The sequence below is a fragment of the Phoca vitulina genome, unplaced genomic scaffold (assembly GCF_004348235.1).
Source record: "Phoca vitulina isolate PV1807 unplaced genomic scaffold, GSC_HSeal_1.0 scaffold82, whole genome shotgun sequence".
Classification (NCBI taxonomy): Eukaryota; Metazoa; Chordata; class Mammalia; order Carnivora; family Phocidae; genus Phoca; species Phoca vitulina.
The window spans coordinates 5,905,812-5,929,195 of record NW_022589785.1 but is presented as its reverse complement, the minus strand read 5'-3'; the positions used below and the strand labels follow the sequence as shown (position 1 = coordinate 5,929,195).

The 23,384-nt window shown below is 40.0% G+C and overlaps 1 protein-coding gene across 1 annotated transcript in view; it reads right to left on the bottom strand.

Moving 5' to 3' along the window:
* The window catches only part of SLC5A1 (solute carrier family 5 member 1), a 145,299-nt gene that overhangs the window by 4,025 nt on the left and 117,890 nt on the right, over positions 1-23,384 (bottom strand). The window contains exons 11-13 of the mRNA XM_032395102.1: positions 22,532-22,682; positions 19,986-20,154; positions 13,797-13,902 (exon numbers count right to left, since the gene is read on the bottom strand). Coding sequence (XP_032250993.1) covers positions 13,797-13,902; positions 19,986-20,154; positions 22,532-22,682 — 426 coding nt within the window. The remainder of the gene's footprint in view (positions 1-13,796; positions 13,903-19,985; positions 20,155-22,531; positions 22,683-23,384) is intronic.

Genomic DNA, 23,384 nt, shown 5'->3' with positions numbered 1-23,384 from the left:
ACAAGATGGAGAAATTCACCCCAAAAGAAAGAACAAGAGGGAGTACTCACTGCCAGGGATTTAATCAATACATATATAAATAAGATGACTGAACTAGAATTTAAAACAATGACTATAAAGATACTAACTGGGTTTGAAAAAAGCATACAAGACACTAGAGAATCCCTTATTTAGAGATTAAAGAACTAAAATCTAGTCAGGCCAAAATTTAAAATGCTATCACCAAGATGCAGTCCCAAATGGAAGCCATAAAAATGAAGATGGATGAATCAGAAGAGCGAATAAGTGATACAGAAGATAAAATGATGGAAAATAAGGAAGCTGAAAAGAAGAGGGAAGGAAACCTACTAGAGCACAAAGGTAGACTGAGGGAACTCAATGATTCCATAAAGCAAAATATTATCCATTTTATAGAAGTCCCAGAAGATGAGGACCGGGAGAAAAGGGCAGAAGGTTTATTTGAACAAATTACAGCTGAGAACTTACCTAATCTGGGGAAGAAAACAGGGTTTCAAGTCCAGGAGGCACAGAGACCCCCCTCAAAATCAACAAGAATAGATCAACAACTCAACATATTATAGTAGAGTTTGCAAATTACAAAGATAAAGAGAAAATCCTGAAAGCAGCTCAGGACAAGAGGTCCTTAACCTACAAGGGTAGACACATATGACTGGCAGCATACCTGTCCATGGAAACCTGGCAGGCCAAGAAGGACTGGCATGACATATTCAATGTGCTAAATGGGAAAAATATACAGCCAAGAATACTTTATCCAGCAAGGCTGTCATTCAGAATAGATGGAGAGATAAAGCGTTTCCAGTACAAACAAAAACTAAAGGAATTTGTGAACACTAAGCCAGTCCTGCAAGAAATATTAAAGGGGATCCTTTGAGCAGAGAGAGAGCCCAAAGTTAACAAAGACCAGAAAGGAACAGAGAAAATCTACAGAAACAGCGACTTTATAGGTAATACAATGGCACAAAATTCATATCTTTCAATAATTACTCTGAATGTAAATGGACTAAATGTTCCAAACAAAAGACACAGGGTATCAGAATTGATTTAAAAAAAAAAAGACCCATTGATATGCTGCTTACAAGAGACTCATTTTACACCCAAAGACACCTCCAGATTGAAAGCAAATGGACATCAAAAGAAAGCTGGAGTAGTCATCCTTCTTTCAGACAAACTAGATTTTAAACCAAAACTGTAATAAGAGATGAAGGACACTATATCATAACAAAGGGATCTATCCATCAAGAAGATCTAACAATTATAAGTATTTATGCCTCTATAAACCAATTAATAACAAAATTAAAGAAACTGGTTAATAATAATAATACAATAATAGTAGGAGACTTTAACACCCTACTCACAGCAATTGACAGATCATCTAAGCATAACATCAACAAGGAAATAAGGGCTTTGAATGACACACTGGACCAGATAGACTTAATAGATATATTCAGATCATTTCATCCTAAAGCAGAACACACATTCTTTTCGAGTGCACATGGAATATTCTCCAGAAGAGATCACCTACTGGGTCAAAATCAGCCCTCAACAGATACAAAAAGATTGAGATCATACTGTGCATATTTTCAGACTGCAGTGCTATGAAACTTGAAGTCAACCACAAGAAGAAATTTGGAAGGACCACAAATACATGGAGGTTAAAGAATATTCCACTAGGGCCCTGGGTGGCTCAGTTGGTTAAGCAACTGCCTTCGGCTCAGGTCATGATCCTAGAGTCCTGGGATCGAGTCCCGCATCAGGCTCCCTGCTCAGCGGGGAGTCCACTTCTCCCTCTGACCCTCCCCCCCTCATGCTCTCTCTCTCTCATTTGCTCTCTCAAATAAATAATTTTTTTAAAAAAGAACATTCCACTAAAGAATGAATGCATTAGGGGCACCTGGGTGGCTCAGTCATTAAGCGTCTGCCTTCAGCTCAGGTCATGATCCCAGAGTCCTGGGATCAAGCCCCACATTGGGCTCCCTGCTCCATGGGAAGTCTGCTTGTGTCCCCTCTCTCGGGGGGGAGAATTCACAAGAATGAATGCATTAACCAGGAAATTAAAGAAGAATTTTAAAAATTAATGGAAGCAAATAAAAATGAAAACACAACAGTTCAAAACCTTTGGGATGCAGCAAAAGCAATCCTAAGAGGAAAGTATATAGTAATGCAGGCTTTCCTCAAGAAGCAAGAAAAGTCTCAAATACACAACCCAACCTAACCTAACACCTAAAGGAGCTGGAAAGAGAACAGGGAAAAAAAGCTTAAATCCATCAAAAGAGAAATAATCAGAAAAATTAGAGCAGAAATCAATAATATAGAAATTTTAAAAAAAAAACACAGTAGAATAGGTCAATGAAACTAGGAACTGGTTCTTTGAAAGAATTAATAAGATTGATAACCCCTGGCCAGACTTATCAAAAAGAAAAGAGAAATGACCCAAATAAATAAAATCATGAATGAAAGGAGAGATCACAACCAACTCTGAAGAAATACAATTATAAGAACATATTATAAACAACTATATGCCAACAAATTAGGCAACCTGGAAGACGTCAATAAATTCCTAGAAACACATAAACTACCAAAACTGTAACAGGAAGGAATAGAAAGCTGAACAGACCCATAACCAGCAAAGAAATTGAATCAATAACCAAAAATCTCCCAACAAAGTCCAGGGCCAGATGGCTTCCCAGTGGAATTCTACCAGACATTTAAAGAAGAGTTAATACCTATTCTTCTGAAACTGTTAAAAAACAGAAATGGAAGGAAACTTCCCAAACTCATTCTATGAGGCCAGCATTACCTCGATCCCAAAACCAGACAAAGACCCCATAAGGGAGAATTATAGACCGATATTCCTGATGAATATGGATGCCAAAATTCTCACCAAGATACTAGCTAATGGGATCCAACAGTACATTAAAAGGATTATTCACCACAATCAAATGGGATTTATTCCTGGGCTGCAAGAGTGGTTCAACATCCACAAATCAATCAATGTGATACACCACATTAATAAAAGAAAGGACAAGAACCATATGATCCTCTCAATAGATGCAGAAAAAGCATTTGAAAAAATACAGCATCGTTTCTTGAAAAAAACCCTCCACAGTGTAGGGATAGAGGGAACATACCTCAATATAATAAAAGCCATACATGAAGGAATCACAGCAAATATCATCCTCAACGGGGAAAAACTGAGGAACATGACAGGGATGTCCACTGTTGTTCAACATAGTACTAGAAGTCCTAGCCTCAGCAATCAGACAACAAAAAGAAATGAAAGGCATCCAAATCAGCAAAGAAGAAGTCAAACTTTCACTCTTCACAGACAACATGATAGTCTACATAGAAAACCCAAAAGACTCCACCCAAAAATTGCTAGAACTCATACAGGAATTCTGCAAACTCTCAGGATGTAAAATCAATGCACAGAAGTCAGTTGCATTTCTACACACTAACAGTGAAGCAGAAGAAAGTGAAATCAAGGAATCGATCCCATTTACATTTGCACCCAAAACCATAGATACCTAGGAATAAAAAAGAAGTAAAGGATCTGTACTCTGAAAACTATACAACACTTATGAAAGAAATTGAGGAAAACACAAAGAAATGGAAAAACATTCCATTCTCATGGATTGGAAGAATAAACATTGTGAAAATGTCTATGCTACCCAGAGCAATCTACACATCCAATGCAATCCCCATCAAAATACCATCAGCATTTTTCACAGAGCTGAAACAAACAATCCTAAAATTTGCATGGAACCAGAAAAGACCCCAAATAGCCAAAGGAATATTGAAAAAGAAAACCAAAGCTGGAGGCATCACAATTCCAGACTTCAAGTCTATTACAAAGCTGTAATCATCAAGACAGTATGGTACTGGCACAAAAACAGACACATAGATCAATGGAACAGACTAGAGAACCCAGAAATAGACCCTCAATTCTATGGTCAACTAACCTTCGACAAAGCAGGAAAGAATATCCCATGGAAAAAAGTCTCTTCAACAAATAGTGTTGAGAAAATTGGACAGCCACATGCAGAAGAATGAAACTGGACCATTTTCTTACACCATACACAAAGATAAACTCAAAATGGATGAAAGACCTCAATGTGAGACAGGAATCCATCAAAATCCTAGAGGAGAACACAGGCAACAACCTCTGTGACCTTGGCCACAGCAACTTCTTCCTAGACACGTCTCCAAAGGCAAGGGAAACAAAAGCAAAAATGAACTATTGGGACTTCATCAGGATAAAAATCTTTTGCACAGCAAAGGAAACTGTGGGAAAAAAACTAAAAGGCAACCCACAGAATGGGAGATGATATTTGCAAATGACTTATCAGATAAACGGCTAGTATCCAAAATCTATAAAGAACTTATCAAACTCAACACCCAAAAAAACAAAAAATCCAGTCAAGAAATGGGCAGAAAACATGAACAGACATTTCTCCCAAGAAGACATACAAACCCTAAGAGACTCTTAATCGTAGGAAACAAAAGGTTGCTAGAGAGGAGGCGGGTGGGGGGGATGGAGTAAGTGGGTGATGGGCATTAAGGAGGGCACTTGATGTAATGAGCACTGTGTGTTATATGCAACTGATGAATCATTAAATTCTACCCCTGAAACTAATGATACATAATAATACATATGTTAACTAAATTGAATTTTTTTAAAAATTTAAAAATAAATAAATAAATTGGCAAAAAGTAGAGATAAAGAATTTTTCAAGCAGCAAAAAAAAAAAAAAAAAAAAAAGAATGGCTGAAAGAAAACAGTTACATAAAGGGGAAATCCCATAAGGCTATCAGCTAATTTTTCAGCAGAAACTCTGAAGGCCAGAAGGGAGTGACATGATATACTCAAAGTGCTGAGAGGGGAGAAAAAACCTGCAGCTAAGACTATTCTATCCAGCAAGGCCATCATTCAGAATCGAAGGAGAGATAAAAAGTTTCCCAGACAAACAAAAGTTAAAGGAATTCATGACCACAAAACCAGAAATGCTAAAGGGGACTCTTTGAGTGGAAAGAAAAGTAGGAGTAGGAAAAATAAGAAACACAAAAACAATAAAAATAAGTATATCTATAAAATATCAGTCAAGGGAGTCACAAAATAAAAGGATGTAAAATATGACACCATATACCTAAAACGTGATGGAGAGAGGAGTAAAGATTGGGTTCAAGCTTAAGCAACCACTAGTCAATGTAGACTGTATATGCATAAGATGTAATATACAAACCTAATGGTAACCCAAAATAAAAAACTGGTAATATGCAAAAAAAAAAAAAAAAAAAAAAGAAAGAAAGAAAGAAAGAAAGAAAGAAAGAAAGAAAGAAAGAAAGAAAGAAAGAAAGAAAGAAAGAAAGAAAAAGGAATCCAACTATATTACTAAAGAAATCCAACAAACCATGAGAGAAGAGAGCAAGAGAAGAAAGAAACAGAGAACTACAAAATCAACCATAAAACAAGTAACAAAATGGAAATAAGTACATACCTATCAATAATTACCTTGACTGTAAATGGACTAAATGCACCAATCAAAAGACATAGGGTGACAGAATGGATAAAAAAGCAAGACCCATCTGGATGCTGCCTACAAGAGACTCATTTCAGACCTAAAGACATGTGCAGACTGAAAGTGAAGGGAGGGAAAATGCAAATGGAAGTGAAAAGAAAGCCAGGGTAGCTGTACTTACATTAGACAAAACTGACTTTAAAACAGAGTATTACAAGAGACAAAGAAGGGCACTATATAATCATAAAGGGAACAATACAACAAGAGATATATCAATTGTAAATAATTATGAACCCAACCTGGGAGCACCCAAATACATAAAGCAACTAATACCAAACATAAAAGAAGAAACTGATGGCAATACAATAATAGTAGGAGACTTTAACAGCCCCCTTACATCAATGTATAGATCATTTAAACAGAAAATCAACAAAGAAATGGTGGCTTTAAATGACACACTGGACCAAATGGATCTAACAGACATATTCAAAACATTCACCCTAAAACAGCAGAATACACATTCTTCTCATGGAACATTCTTGAGAATAGATCACATATTAAACCACAAAATAAGCCTCAACAAATTCAAAAAAATCAGTCATATCATGCATCTTTTTTAACACAATGCTATGAAACTAGAAATCAATCATAAGAAAAAATCTGGGAATATGATACATGTCTTTCTCTGTTTGACTTATTTCGCTCAGCATAACACCCTCCAGTTCCATCCACATCGTTGCAAATGGCAAGATCTCATTCCTTTTGATGGCTGCATAATATTCCATTGTATATATATACCACCTCTTCTTTATCCATTCATCTGTTGATGGACATCTTGGCTCTTCCCAATTTGGCTATTGTGGACATTGCTGCTATAAACATTGGGGTGCACGTACCCCTTCAGATCACTACATTTGTATCTTTGGGGTAAATACCCAGTAGTGCAATTGCTGGGTTGTAGGGTAGCTCTATTTTCAACTTTTTGAGGAACCTCCATACTGTTTTCCAGAGTGGTTGCACCAGCTTGCATTCCCCCCAACAGTATAGGAGGGTCCCCCTCTCTCCGCATCCTCGCCAACATCTGTCATTTCCTGACTTGTTAATTTTAGCCATTCTGACTAGTATGAGGTGGTATCTCATTGAGGTTTTGATTTGGAATTCCCTGGGCCGAGTGATGTTGAGCACTTTTTCATGTGTCTGTTGGCCATTTGGACGTCTTCTTTGGAAAAATGTCTGTTCATGTCTTCTGCCCATTTCTTGATTGGATTCTTTGTTCTTTGGGTGTTGAGTTTGATAAGTTCTTTATAGATTTTGGATACTAGCCCTTTATCTGATATGTCATTTGCAAATATCTTCTCCCATGCTGTCAGTTGTCTTTCGGTTTTATTGACTGTTTCCTTTGCTGTGCAAAAGCTTTTAATATTGATAAGGTCCCAATAGATCATTTTTGCCCTTGCTGCCCTTGTCCTTGGCGATGTGTCTAGGAAGAAGTTGCTGTGGCTGAGGTCGAAGAGGTTGCTGCCTGTGTTCTCAAGGATTTTGATGGATTTCTGTCTCACATTTAGGTCTTTCATCCATTTGGAGTCTATTTTTGTGTGTGGTGTAAGGAAATCGTCCAGTTTCATTCTTCTGCATGTGGCTGTCCAATTTTCCCAACACCATTTGTTGAAGAGACTGTCTTTTTTCCATTGGACATTCTTTCCTGCTTTGTCAAAGATTAGTTGACCATAGAGTTGAGGGTCCATTTCTGGGCTCTCTATTCTGTTCCATTGATCTATGTGTCTGTTTTTTGTGCCAGTACCATACTGTTTTGATGATTACAGCTTTGTAATAGAGCTTGAAGTCCGGAATTGTGATGCCTCCAGCTTTGCTTTTCTTTTTCAATATTCCTCTGGCTATTTGGGGTCTTTTCTGGTTCCATACCAATTTTAGGATTATTTGTTCCATTTCTTTGAAAAAAGTGGATGGTATTTTGATAGGGGTGGCATTAAATGTGTAGATTGCTCTAGGTAGCATTGACATCTTCACAATATTTGTTCTTCCAATCCATGAGCATGGAATGTTTTTCCATTTCTTTGTGTCTTCCTCAATTTCTTTCATGAGTATTCTATAGTTTTCTGAGAACAGATTCTTTGCCTCTTTGGTTAGATTTATTCCTGGGTATCTTATGGTTTTGGGTGCAATTGTAAATGAGATCGACTCCTTAATTTCTTTCTTCTGTCTTGTTGGTGTATAGAAATGCCACTGATTTCTGTGCATTGATTTTATATCCTCCCACTTTACTGAACTCCTGTATGAGTTCTAGCAGTTTTGGGGTGGAGTCTTTTGGGTTTCCCACATAAAGTATCATATCATCTGCAAAGAGTGAGAATTTGACTTCTTCTTTGCCGATTCAGATGCCTTTTATTTCTTTTTGTTGTCTGATTGCTGTGGCTAGGACTTCTAATACTATGTTGAATAGCAGTGGTGATAGTGGACATCCCTGCCGTGTTCCTGACCTTAGGGGAAAAGCTCTGTTTTTCCCCATTGGGAATGATATTCGCTGTGGGTTTTTCATAGATGGTTTTTATGATATTGAGGTATGTACCCTCTATCCCTACACTCTGAAGAGTTTTAATCAAGAAAGGATGCTGTACTTTGTCAAATGCTTTTTCTGCATCTATTGAGAGGATCATATGGTTCTCGTTCTTTCTTTTATTAATGTATTGTATCACATTGATTGATTTGCAGATGTTGAACAAAACTTACAGCCCAGGAATAAATCCCACTTGGTTGTAGTGAATAATCCTTTTAATATACTGTTGGATCCTACAGGCTAGTGTTTTGGTGAGAATATTTGCATCCATGTTCATCAAGGATATTTGTCTGTAACTCTCCTTTTGGTTGGGGTCTTGTCTGGTTTTGGGATCAAGGTAATGCTGGCCTCATAAAATGAGTTTGGAAGTTTTCCTTCCATTTCTATTTTTTGGAACAATTTCAGAAGAATAGGTATTAATTCTTCTTGAAATGTTTGGTAGAATTCCCCTGGGAAGCCATCTGGCCGTGGGCTCTTGTTTGTTGGGAGATTTTTGAGTATTGCTTCAATTTCCTTAGTGGTTATGGGTCTGTTCAGGTTTTCTATTTCTTCCTGGTTCAGTTTTGATAGTTTATACATCTCTAGGAATGCATCCATTTCTTCCATATTGTCTAATTTGCTGGCATATAGTTGCTCATAATATGTTCTTATAATTGTTTGTATTTCTTTGGTGTTGGTCGTGATCTCTCCTCTTTCATTCATGATTTTATTTATTTGGGTCATTTATCTTCTTTTTGATAAATCTGGCCAGGGGTTTATCAATCTTATTAATTCTTTCAAAGAACCAGTTCCTAGTTTCATTGATCTGTTCTACTGTTCTTTTGGTTTCTATTTCATGGATTTCTGCTCTGATCTTTATTATTTCTCTTCTCCTGCTGGGTTTAGGCTTTATTTGCTGTTCTTTCTCCAGCTCCTTTAGGTGTAGGGTTAGGTTGTGTATTTGAGACCTTTCTTGTTTCTTGAGAAAGGCTTGTATTGCTATATACTTTCCTCTTAGGACTGCCTTTGCTGCATCCCAAAGATTTTGAACAGTTGTGTTTTCATTTTCATCTGTTTCCATGATTTGTTTTAATTCTTCTTTAATTTCCTGGTTGACCCATTCATTCTTTAGGAGGATGCTCTTTAGCCTCCATGTATTTGAGTTCTTTCCGACTTTCCTCTTGTGATTGAGTTCTAGTTTCAAAGCATTGTGGTCTGAAAATATGCAGGGAATGATCCAAGTCTTTTGGTACCAGTTAAGACCTGATTTGTGACCTAGGATGTGATCTATTCTGGAGAATGTTCCATGGGCACTAGAGAAGAATGTGTCTTCTGTTGCTTTGGGATGGAATGTTCTGAATAGATTTATAAAGTCCATTTGGTCCAGTGTGTCATTTAAAGCCTTTATTTCCTTGATCTTTTGCTTAGATGATCTGTCCATTTCTGTGAGGGGGTTGTTAAAGTCCCCTACTATTATTGTATTGTCGTTGATGTGTTTCTTTGCTTTTGTTATTAATTGGCTTATATAATTGGCTGCTCCCATGTTAGGGGCATAGGTATTTACAATTGTTAGATCTTCTTGTTGGATAGACCCTTTAAGTAGGAAATAGTGTCCTTCCTCATCTCTTATTATAGTCTTTGGTTTAAAATCTAATTTGTCTGATATAAGGATTGCCACCCCAGCTTTCTTTTGATGTCCATTAGAATGGTAAATGGTTTTCTAGCCCCTCACTTTCAATCTGGAGGTGTCTTTGGGTCTAAACTGAGTCTCTTGCAGGCAGCATATTGGGTCTTGTTTTTTTATCCAATCTGATACCCTGTGTCTTTTGATTGGAGCATTTAGCTCATTTACATTCAGGGTATGGAAACTTTGGTGTTTGCAAATTCTTTTAGTTTTTGTTTGTCCTGGAAGCTTTTTATCTCTCCTTCTATTTTCAATGAGAGCCTAGCTGGATATAGTATTCTTGGCTGCATATTTTTCTCATTTAGTGCTCTGAATATATCATGCCAGTTCTTTCTGGCCTGCCAGGTCTCTGTGGATAGGTCTGCCAACCTAATGTTTCTACCGTTGTAGATTACAGACCTCTTGTCCCGAGCTGCTTTCAGGATTTTCTCTTTGTCTCTGAGCCTTGTAAGTTTTACTATTAGATGTTGGGGTGTTGACCTATTTTTATTGATTTTGGGGGAGGTTCTCTGTGTCTCCTGGACTTTGATGTGTTTCCTTCCCCAAATTAGGGAAGTTCTCTGCTATAATTTGCTCCAATATACCTTCTGCCCCTCTCTCTCTTTCTTCTTCTGGGCTCCCAATTATTCTAATATTGTTTCATCTTATGGTATCACTTATCTCTCGAATTCTGCCCTCATGATCCAGTAGTTGTTTATCTCTCTTTTTCTCAGCTTCTTTATTCTCCATCATTTGGTCTTCCATATCACTGATTCTCTCTTCTGCCTCATTTTTCCTAGCAGTTAGAGCCTCCATTTTTTATTGCACCTCATTAATAGCCTTTTTTGATTTCGACTTGGTTAGATTTTAGTTCTTTTATTTCTCCAGGAAGGGATTTTCTAGTATCTTCCATGCTTTTTTCAAGCCCAGCTAGGATCTTTATAATAATCATTCTGAACTCTAGTTCCGACATCTTACTAATGTCCGTATTGATTAGGTCCCTAGCAGTCAGTACTGCCTCTTGTTCTTTTTTTTTTTTTTTTTTTTTTTTTTGAGGTGAGTTTTTCTGTCTTGTCATTTTGTCCAGAGGAGAATAGATGAATACAAGAACAAAATGCTAAAAGGGTAACAACGACCCCAGAAAAATATACACTAAACAAATCAGAAGAGACCCAAAACTGGGGGGAAAAGAAATAGAAAGAAAAAAGAAGAAGAAGGAGAATATGATCAGGCTGGTGAATAGATCAGAGCTACACACTAGATTTGGGGTGTATTTTGGTCTGTTAGAAGAAACTGCTTCCCAAAATTTTAAAGAAAGAAAAACTTATAAATGTACAAAAATAAGGGTAAATACAATGAAGGGATTGAATATGACTATAAAGATGAAAATTATAAAAGATTTTATAAAATGAATTGATAAGATAAGAAGTTGGTTGAAAAAAGAAGAAAAATTTTTAAAAAGGGCGGGAGAGAATGTGATCAGGCAGGAGACTAGAACAAAGCCATACACTAGAGATTTAGGGTATATTTTGGTCTGTTACAAGAAACTGTATCCCAAAATTTTAAAGAGAGAAACTTTATATATATATATATAAGGTTAACTACAACGAAAGGATAGAATTTGACTCTAAAAATGAAAATTAAAAACGATTTTAAAAAAAGGAATTGATAAGATATTGGTTGGAAAAGGGAAAAAGAAAAATTAAAAAAAAAACAGAAGAAGAAAAAATAAAGAAAATTTTAAAAATTAACTTTGAAAGACTAAAGAATCATGGGGGGAAAAGCCATGAATCCTATGTGCTGTATTCCCCTAGTGCTGGAGTTCTGCCATTCTCATTGATCGGTAAACTTGATCTTGGCTGGCTGTTCTTACTGATCTTCTGGGGAAAGGGCCTGTTGCAGTGATTCTCAAATGTCTTTGCCCAAGATGGAATTGCACCACCCTTGTCAGGGGCAAGGCTAGGTAATCTGCTCAGTTTGCTCTCGGTAGCTTTTGTTCCCTGCAAGCTTTCCATACAGCTTTGGAGGACAAGAGTGAAAATGGTGGCCTCCCAATCTCCGCCCCAGAGGAGCTGAGAATTCGGGGCCCCACTCCTCAGTGAGCCCCCAGAGAAAAGCAGTCAATCACTCCTTTCTCCCTGGGCTCAGGAAGCACTCCATGCTTACCCAGCCTGTGACTGAGCATTTCTATCTATGGCACACAACCCTGTTCGGCCTCTCCAAACCCAGCAGATTCCTGGGGTGCAGTCCCGTGCCGCTCCTCCCCGGGGAAGGAAGGGGAGTCTCCCCAGATCTGCCACTTGTTGGGTCCCTGCTCGAAGAGTAGTGTCCCGACTGTGCCCCGGATCATGGTTTATGGCAACACTGAGCTGAAAGCCCACTCCTCAGCTCTGTCTATGCAGCCAGCTTCCCCGCTCTAATACCTGGGAGCTCTGCTGCACTCAGGCACCCCCGGTCTTTCTGTGACCCTGAGGGTCCTGAGACCACACTGTCCCATCGAGGGTTCCACCCCCCGCTTAGCCACTGGAGCGATATCCCTCAGCGGAGCAGACTTCTAAAAGTTCTGATTTTGTGCTCCACTGCTCTATCACTTGCCAGTAGCTGGCTGATGGAGGCTCCCTCCCCCCACAGTCTATCTTCCCAAATATCGCCTTGGATTCATTTCTCTGCACATCCTACCTTCCAGAAAGTGGTCGCTTTTCTGTTCAGAGAGTTGCTACTATTCTTTTCTTCAATTTCCTGTTGAGTTTGTAGGTGTTCAGAATGGTTTGATACCTATCTAGCTGAACTCCTGGGACCAGATGAAATTTAGGTCTCCTACTCATCCACCATCTTGCTCTTCCTCCAGAAGTAATTAACTTCTGCTACCTGGCTCGCACCTGCACCTGCGGGACGGGCTGGGCAGGATGCTAGCACTCTTCTGGCCACACCTCCTCTACCTGCACTTGCTCGCTCACTTGCTTGCAAGCCCTCCTGAGGCTTGACATGCCCACCCTCACTGTCTTCTCACCCATCCCAAGCCTTATGACCAATGTGGAGACACTTTGGGAAGTGGGGGAAGCAGGCAGCATGTTCATGCCTCCCTGCTCCAAGGAAGCAGAAAAGGTCTTTTTCAATAACATGGTCAACTGCCTATGGTTCCAGGTTCCTTCTAGTACATGCAGAGTCACAGGTTTCAGAACTAAAAAGTCTTTAGAGACCAAGAGCAGATTGTATCAGAGCTGGGATAATAGGCCAAGCCTCTCCCTTCCTGGGCCTCAGTTTACATAACTGTAAAATAAGGCCCTAAGACCAAATGATCTCTAGGGCCCTTTCCAGAGCTAGGATTCTGTGATATTTCTGATGGCCATATTCAGAACTTATTCTGCTCTGTCTGTGCTTCCCTTCAGATGGAGTGATGAGACCTCTAGCCCAGCACAGATAAAGCACCTATGACCTTGTTCTCCCACATCTTGGCACACTACACATCTCCACAACCATCCTTCATGTGTGCACCAGTCCCATGTAAGGAGAAAAAGTTCCAACACAAAAGCTGAGGAAAGCTTTTCTCCATGATCAGGATAAGTCTGTGAACACTGACTAAGCATTATCTTACTGGACTTCAGAGAAATTTTATTTTCTATATCTTATGTGGACATAAGACCCCCAAGAGCTTCTCACCTATCTTCCTGATGTCACTAGACTGACAATAGCTTAGGATCCATCTACTTTCAGTTCAGGCTCTGACTCTTTCCTTCTCCCTGGTCATGCTCCAAATCAAGTCAGCGTGGCAAATACGCCACTGATACTTACAGAGCACTGTGAACTATGAGGTGTAAGGAGGCGGGGGTGATTCTGCACCTCTCTCTTCCCCTTGACCTGGCCTCAGAGTGAACTTCCCAAAACCCATTTATCCATCTCATCCCCCACCTCACTCATTATTCCCTTCTAAAGAGAGATCTGAGCTTTGATGTAAGCATTTTGTAAAGACTTCAGTAAGGTGGTCTTTCTGTTGGAGGAGTAAATTTTTAGGGCTTGGGATAGGCTCTGAATCACAAATCACCTATTTCAATGGTCTCCTCTGGGGTTTCTTGAATGTCCTCCTCTCCTGCATCCAAGTCAATACGCTCCTCTTTGCTGTTGCGCAGGCTCCAACACAGGCGGTAGAGCTGTGGAGAAAGCAAAACAGGTTGGCAGAAAGATCCAAATAGTGTCTCATGCCAAGAAGTTGAGAGAAAAAAAGAGATGTGCATCACTTCCTGAAAGGTGTCAGTGGATGGCTAGTTAATGCTCTAGAACACAGTTTGGCCAGTGTTTGCTGAATGAAACTCATTAAAAAATAAAAACAACAACAACAAAAAAAAGAGGTACTGTGGTCTCTCAGTACCAACAAAAACATAGATAACAGTTTCCAGCCACATTATCTCTAAATAAGTTGGGCACTTCAATGTAAATTATACACATGAATATACAAGCCCTTATTATAATATTCAAAGACTAAGAGACTGCCTTGAATAAAGAAATGTCTGTCTTGAATGAATGAACTCTTCTTATATATGATAACTAAATTGTTTCTTTCAGCATTATTGCTAAGAATGAAGACTAAATGCCTATTTGTTCAGACCAGCAGTATAAGAGCAGAGTTTTATACTATATGTTTGTCACATTATAAGAAGATAATCTGTAGAATCCTGAGCCATATTAGAATAGAGTAGCACTGGAGACACAGTTTCTATGGACATGGAACCAGAAACTTGAAGAAGTGTGAAAGTCAATGAAATGTATTCATTCCAACTATGCCCTCTTTGGTGACTACCTTGCTTTCTCTACTTCAAGAGGAATCATTGAGCTAATGTGTTTGGGACTGCAACACTTGCAAATGCTGAGACATCGGGAAGCAGTTAATACAACACAAAAAACCTACTGACAGATTCAGCCAAAAAACATAATGGTGGTTCTTCTGCTATAAAAGCAGTCTTTGTTTGACATTAAGATTAGTCACAGCTTTGAAAATTTGGCAATGAGGTTGAAGGTCTCTTAGGGCTTCCATAAGTCCCTGTATTTGTGTGTGCATGAGTAAAAAGTTAACAAAACCCTTTCTCAGACAAACTATGGAAAGAGCCCAGATGTCCATCAATAGATGAAAGGATAAAGAAGATGTGGTCCATATACACAATGGAATATTACTCAGTCATCAAAACAATTGAAATCTTAACCATTTGCAACAATGTGGATGGAACTAGAGGGTATTATGCTAAGTGAAATAAGTCAATCAGAGAAAGACAATTATCATATGATCTCACTGATATGTGGAATGTAAGAAACAAGGCAGAGGATCATAGGGGAAGAGAGGAAAAAATGAAACAAGATGAAACCAGAGAGGGAGACAACCCATAAGAGACTCTTAATCTTAGGAAACAAACAGGGTTGCTGGAGGTGAGGGGGTAGGGGGATGGGGTAATGGGGTAATGGACATTGGAGAGGTATGTGTTGTAATGAGCACTGGGTATTATAGAAGATTGATGAATCACAGACCTGTACCCCTGAAACAAATAATACATTATATGTTAATTAATTGAATTTAAAATTTTTTTAAAAGACTAAAAGAAAAACCCTTTCTGTTTTTCTATGGACAAATATGATCTTGGGTTAACTCTAGCTCTGTTCCTTGAAAACCTGAAAAAGGTAAAATACTAGCTGTGTGGATTACCAGATTACACTGCTTATGGTAAAAATGGCCTATAATTGGAAATCTTCATCTGCATTGGGAGGGCTGTGAATAAATCCTAAACCAAGGGTGACATCTAGAGTTAAAGAAGAGTACTTGCCATTTTTGGACTCTTGAATCAATTTGACTTTGATATTGTTTGAAATTTCTCGAATTATATGGGTAATTGTTTAGAGGGTTAATTGGGGAAAAAATTAAGGGTATATCATACTTCAAATTTCCCTGAGTGTGGTGATTTTTGTAACTAAGTATGTTCCTTGCTGGGACCCCTGGAAGTTATGCCATGGGACTACTAGAAGAAATCTAAGTTTCTATTTGAGACATGAGCATCTAAACCAGGCTAGCCCCTGTGCTCTCATTCCCTTGCACCTGTGCTGTCACCTGGGGAGCAGGATCCAGAGACTAGCCCCTGGATTGAAATATGAACTACTGTGAGGACTCCAGCTGAGGACACACACTTGATACCACCTTGCTGGCACACCGTGTTTTCTGGCTTGTGTCGTTCTATGTAAAACCAATGGCAAGCATGGACTGTTTTAGTCATGTGAGTGTGAGTTGTCTAATGGAGCAAAGGGCAACAAGATGGGTGTTGCAGCATGAGCATGAAACAAGGGCAGGACACATTCCCCAAAATGGATACTCACATGCACATCTGGAATTGGCTTGGTGAAGAGAGAGACAACCACGATGACGATGACAGAAATGACAAAGAGGATGATGGCAAAGTACAGGTAGTGCACACCACAGATAATTGTGGGACAGTTGCTGGGCTGCATGCAGCTCCCAGTTCCATAGGCAAATTCAGTCACCATACGGGACACCCCGATCAGAAATCCTAGGATCAGTCCCCAAAAGGCTCCCTGTGAAAGAAAACCCTGGGCTAATTAATACCAAACACACAAAACAGCTGGGCATTCCTGGGGGCAAAGGAATAAAAAGAGACAAATGATAGCTCCAGGCCTTCTGAAGCCAGAACGCTGGCGTTCAGAATATGGCTAAGAACGTGATGTCAGGCCCAAGCCTTCAGAGGGTGTGTTTATCATGTTCCAGTGACATGATTTTACCTGGGTCATAAAACAAGATTCATAATATAATGGGGTAACAGTGTCTAACACCTGGTGTCAAGTATCAACCCAAAGTCTTAATTCCAAAAATTAATTTTTAATTTTAAAAATAATTTTAATCTCCTCCCTGTAGCTACTATCACCATCATCAGCCTCCAGATTTAGGCATATTCAGAGGTAATGTAATTACTTGTGAAGTAATTTGTTTTCCTTGAAGACACTGAAAAACAAATTGGGTCTTTTGGGGATGGAAGAGAAAGGAATGTTTCCATCAAAATATAAATACTACTTTCTTCTTTAGCCCCTTTTATAGATCTAAAGTCACTGTTTTTAATTTGAGAACATAAAATTATACTATGTGTCTTTACATTAAGTTTTGGGTTTGCATATTAGAAATATGGAAAGCCTTTAAGAGACTAAAAATACCGGGGTACAATTTTTCATGGTTTTTTAACCCTTCCCTCCCTCCCTTCCTTCCTTCCTTCCTTCCTTCCTCCCTTCCTTCCTTCCCCTCCTTCCTTACTTCCTTCTTGCTTCCTTTTTGGTCAGTCCTCACCTAGAGAACCAGGTCTGAATCTAGAGGCCACATTTTAAAAGGACCAGTGAAAAAGTACAGTGAGCTCATAGAAAGGTGAAAAAAAGAGCGTTCCTGTCAAATGTTGATTGTTGAACTTTCCTAGCCATGGGTACCCCTGCACTTTATATCCCAGGTATGCTCCATTATCATGTCATGTGTATTTATGTCCTAGGTCTTTGTACAGGTCACTCTGTCTGAGAGAGCACAAGCTCTTCCCTTCCTGGTAACCTTTTTCTAGTTTAAATGTCCCTTCTCATCCTCCCAAGACAGAATTGAGTGGGCGCATCCTCCTCACTGTGACTGCACTGTAGACACACCTCCATGCCGGTACCAATCCCACTGCTATGAATCACTCACTCACTTCTCTGTCTCCCCATCTGAACTGGGAATTTGTCCAAAGAAGAAACCAGGATTTATTCCCTTTGTGTTGCCAGTCCCTAGCCCTATGTCTGGCATCTGGACTTATCGGCTAGATAGATAGAAGGTGATAGATGATAGATTAGATAGATAGATAGATGATAGAGAAAAAGATGTTCCTCATTCATTCCCCATACACTTATTCATTCAAAAAATTATTTTTTTTACTTCAGTTTGTAGGAATAATATTGATAAAATCTGCTATAAAACTTTCCTTCTCTTTTGGTGTTTTGTGGGTTTTTTCTTTTTTTTTTTTTCTTTTTCTTTTTTTAAATTTAAATTCAATTAGCGGGACGCCTGGGTGGCCGTCAGCTAAGCATCTGCCTTTGGCTCAGGTCATGATTCAGGGGTTCTGGGATCAAGTCCCACATCAGGCTCCTTGCTCAGCAGGGAGCCTGCTTCTCCCTCTGCCTGCTCTGTCTGCCACTCTGCCTACTTGTGCTCTCTCTCTCTGATAAATAAATAAATAAAACCAATAAATAAATAAATAAATAAATAAATTCAATTAATCAACACATAGCCCTTCTCTTTTGGCAATTAGCCTCCTCTTCTTGTTCCTTTAATCTTATTCTCAAGAGGCTCTTGAAAAATCTGGGAAATTTTGACATTTTCCTCAAGCCTTAGAGTCACTCCTCATCAAACACAATCCCTGGCCAGTCCTGAGAATCACTCTGCAGTCTCTACGTGCTACTCTCCAGAGACTCTAGCAAGGGCTTCTCACCCTCAGCACTGTGACATTTGGGCTGGATAATTCTTTTGGGGATGGGTTTGTGGGGAGCTATCTTGTGCACTGAAGAATGTCTAGCCCCTGGCCTCCGCCCACTAGATCCTAGTAGCATTTTCTGAATCAAAGCAGTCAAAAAGGTTGCCAGACATTGCCAAAAGTCTCTTGGGGGAAGGGCAAAATCACTCCCAATTGAGAACCACTACACTCTATCCCAATTCTTAGCCTTATTTTTTGAATGCCACAGTCCTTTGTTGAATCTGCTTTTAAAGATTTTTTTTTTAATTTATTTATTTGACAGAGAGAGAGACAGCGAGAGAGGGGACACAAGCAGGGGGAGTGGGAGAGGGAGAAACAGGCTTCCCGCTGAGCAGGGAGCCCGATGCGGGACTTGATCCCAGGACCCCAAGATCATGCCCTGAGCCAAAGGCAGATGCTTAACAACTGAGCCACCCAGGCACCCCGAACTGAATCTGTTTTTAGTCCACAGCAATACCCAGCTGGGCTTCTAGCCACACTTTACTAACTTTTATTTTAGAAATATCTCAGCTTCTGCTAATCTCTATTGAAATATATCCTAAGAGTGTGCCCATTTCTCTAACCTGTCATGATCACTTGCAGGTTTAATTCTGATCTCTCAAGGGGATTTATCTGTGCATGCAGTTTTGTGTTACCAGCAAATCTGGACTATGTTCCTAATAGCAAATGTTGAATGAAGAGAAGCACATGTAACTTTGCACTTCAAAGCTGGGTCACTCCAGTGAGGTATTTCCCAAGCATATTTTTGTTTTTGTCTTACTGCGAGAAAGGGGTTATCTCTAGCCAAAGATATGTCATCATTTACACTGCTTCAGACAATAAGCTACATAGTCAGCACCCCCACTCCATCCCAGCCTTCCCTGGGTGTGCAGATGGCTTGATACGGAGCCAGGTGAGCAACACCCCAGTCAGAAGGCATATCCAAAGGCATCCTTTTCATGGTGGCTCAAAACCTGTAACAGCACCCCAATGAAAACCCAAACTCTTTAGCATGGTTTTCAAAGGAGCCATTCCTAATTTAACTTTAACCTGCCTTTCTAGCATATCTTCCATTATCCATACACACAAACTCCCTCTTGAGCCAGGTGAGATGCCTTACAAGCCCCTCACCCTTACCCTTATCCTTGCACTTCTGCCTCCAAGTTCTGGTGCTGTTCTCTCTGCTTTGAATACCCTCTCTTCCCTCTCAGTTTCAGCCTGTGCTGATATAGCCTTTCCGTGAATCCCTTCTCATGTTCTGTGCCACTCAATTAGGATCTACTAGCTGTTTTGCATATAAACTGCTTGAGCCCTAGGACTTCATCCTTCACTGGGTCTTGAGAAGTGCTGGCCAGGAAGCCAAGCTCACTGCAGAACCACTAGAGGGAGCCTGTGCTAGGACTTCCTCAGGAGCTGCTCGCCCAGGGGTTACAATCTTCCTGGCTAGTGCCATGTTATCAGGTCAAAATCACCCAGATTGGATGGAAAATGTACATCATTAGTTGGGAATGAGTTTGGAACCTGTAGTAAAGAGGAGAGGGGGATCCAAAAGAACGTGAACCCAGGAGAGTCTCTGAAGGCTTTCCCATACAAATCTTCAGTGGCACATCTATTCCCGCTTGAGATCTCTGGGAAACAGAATCCCTCACATGAGGACTATGCAGCTCCAGGTGGGAATTTCTGTGTCAGAGTGGCTTTTCAGGACATGCATAAACAATACCTACCGGCTCAGTGGCTCTCTTCCAGAAAATAGCAAGCAGGAAGACAGCTGCAATGGGTGGTCCCAAGTAACTGGTAATGGACTGGATGTAATCGAAGAGCTGCCCACTTTGTGCTGACTGCACAATGGGCACCCAGGCAATGCTGACGCCTATCAGCACCAGGATGAACAACCTGAAATCAAAGGCCCCCAGTACAGTGTCAATAAATGGCTCTATATGAATAAATATATATTACTATGTATCAGATGTGTTTGTGTGTGTGTATATATATAATTGCAAATACATATGCACATAAATGTATATATTTATATGTGTGTGCATAATTTCATTTATTATATATTATAGATACGTGTCATATGTGTGTGTAATATGACCACAACAAGGAAAAATAATTAGCAAATTCATTCTTGAGGGTTTTTTTTCCTCTGTATTCTGCCTCTTTGAGAAAGTCATCTGTGCCCGTGAATAAGTGAAATGCACTTAACTAACCTAAACCAGTCACTGCCATAGAGAATCACACTTTGACAAGTAGCAGAGTGTAGGAACAAAGGTATGGATTTGGGAGCCAAGCAGTCCTGGATTCAAATCTTTCTTTTCTCTATGTGACATAGGACACCTTGCTTAACCTCTCTGAGTCTCAATTTCTCCATATGCAAATTGGGAATAATATGACTGACCTTGCAATTTTGGAATAAGGATCAGCTATAGCAAAACACCTAGCAAACAGTAGGTACTCAATAAATAGTAAAGGCCATAATTTTTATTTTCTCCTCCTCCTCCTCCTTCTCCTCCTCTTCACTTCATAAAGTGAAAACCACAGCCAAAAAGAGTTTATAAAGGAACAGTCTAGATAGAAAGGGACACTACCAAGTATGTCCAGCTCTCCTCTTGAATTTCACTTCAAGTTTTGAAGAGATTGGAGGGTTCCCTTACAAGCTCCTCTTACTTGTGCTCTTGATTTAATTAGAAAGAAGGCTATGATTCCCTTACCTCACTTACATGAATTTAAGGCAAAAGAGTCTTAAACTAACCTTTGCAAAGCAGTGTTTTCACTCATATATTTCTCTCTCTGGAATGCCCTTCCCACTGCCCCCCATTTACCCAAATCCTACCCACCATTTTGGCCTCAGCTCAGGCCTCCCTCTTCCAGGAGCTTCCCCAACTACTGCATGCCATGTTCGCCTCTCCCTTCTTTGACTCCTTGATTGCTCTTACAGTCCCCATAGCAAAGTTTGGGATTGTCTCCTGTAAGCTCATCTAGGGCAGGGATAAGCTTCAGGGCAGCAGTCATGGGATGCAAAAAAGTGTGAGCCCCAACAACCTCAGAGCCAAGGGGCCAGCCCTGAGCAAAGCAACAAAATGGTTCTCTTTTCATGTTGCATCTCAAGCCTTATAGATAACAGGGGGCTGGGAAACAGTAAAGTCCTTTCTAAGGAAAAGAAACAGTCAGGGTGATGGTGTTGCTTTCTGTGAAGCAAAGTAGTAGACTCGGGCCTGGTCAGATCTCCCCTGGGTGCCAGGTGGCTCATCACCTGACAATGGCCTGTCCTTTTCCCTTTCCTTCTTTTGCCCTAATCATATTGATGAGACCTATGAGGTGGCAGTCCATACCCCTCCTGCACTCACTGTGAAATTTCTCTTGACTGACATCACAGGGACTTGATCCCCCTGCTCTGAGGAAGTTGACCTGCCATAGCCCCACAAAGAGACATAGTAGAGCTTTAGTTAGTCCTCTATCCAAAGCATCTGTTCTATGGATAGTCAAGATTATGAGCACCTCTGACCCATGTATCAACCCTTCCGGCTTTCAGTATCCTGTTGTGTCCATTATCCCATTTGGCAATAACAAATGTATGTATAGCATGGTGTTTTAGACTTTACAGAGCATGTTCCCAAGCACAGTATCACTTGACCCTCACAATGGTCATGCAAAATGTTGTAGCAAATGGTCAAGGCATCAGAGGCATCTGGGCCTTGAAGATGGCCCATGTGAAGAGCTACAGTGTCGAGGGCTGAGGAGGGCCATGTGCGGCAGTATAAAGGGCCTTGGACAAGGACTCACTTGGCCTGAGTTCCAGTCCTGGCTCTGCCACTGTCCAGACTACCTGGATTTAGGCAAGACGAGTCTCCTTTTGGGTGCCTGGGTGGCTCAGCTGGTTAAACATCTGCCTTCAGCTCAGGTCATGATCCCAGAGTCCTGGATTGAGCCCCGCATTGGGCTCCCTGCTTCGTGAGGAGCCTGCTTCTCCCTCTGCCTCCCTCTCTCTCTCTCATGAATAAATAAAGAAAATCTTAAAAAAAAAAAAAAAAAAGACAAGCCTCCTTTTGCTTGTTGATAAACTGGGGGTTAGATTAGATGATTTCTGATGTCATGTCTTACTCCAGACAGGCATTGTTTGATGATCTTCAATTTAAAGTTAAATGCCACTGAAGTGCAAATATAACTAGCCACAGAGGTTACTCCCATTCTAACCAGGCATCTACCAGTCTTCTCTACCTTGAGGGTTAGCACATATCATGCTAAGGTGGCAAGGAGAAGCTGCACTTACCTTCCTGTAATCATGAGCTCTTTCTCAGATGCTCCCTTCCGGAACTTGGTATAGATGTCCATGGTGAAGAGGGTGCTGGCGCTATTGAAAATGGAGGTTAAGGAGCTCATGAGAGAGGCCAACATGACTGACAGCATCAGGCCTCGCAGCCCTGAAAGAGAAGGAGATTCTGAGTGGCACACACAGCAACTCAGCTCTTTTGTACTTAGGAATTGTGAGAACTCAAGCTTTGTTTGCCTTCTGAAACCATGCCATGTTCTCCAACTTGTCTCTCCAGAAAGACTAGATATTATATTGTAAGCCCAAAGCAGTCAACAAAGAGATAAGGACAAAATATATATGAGGTAAATACTTTGCAATTGAATGATGATGATGATGATGATGATGACGGTGGTGATGGTGGTTAATGGTGATGGTGGTGATGATGTGTGTGTGAGTCCATCTAAAAGGAGTTTTATAAGGTCTTTTACTTAAAAATTCATGGTATAGCAGAAAGATTGAAACTAGGATTCAAAAGATGAGGTTCTCAAGAAAGTAAAAAGTCCATAGAATTGAAGGAAATACTTGCAATTCATATATCTAATAAGGGTCTAGTATGCAGAATATATAAAGAACATGTATAACTGAATAATAAAAAAGACAAATAATCCAATTAAAATGGGTAAAGAACTTGAATAGAAACTTCTCCAAAGAAGATAAACAAGTAGCTAATAATCACATGAAAAGATACTCAACATCAGGGAAATTCAAACCAAAACTGCAATAAAATACTACTTTGTACCCACTAGGGTGGCTATAATAAAAAAGAAGGAAGGAAGGAAGGAAGGAAGAGAGAGAGAGAGAGAGAGAGAGA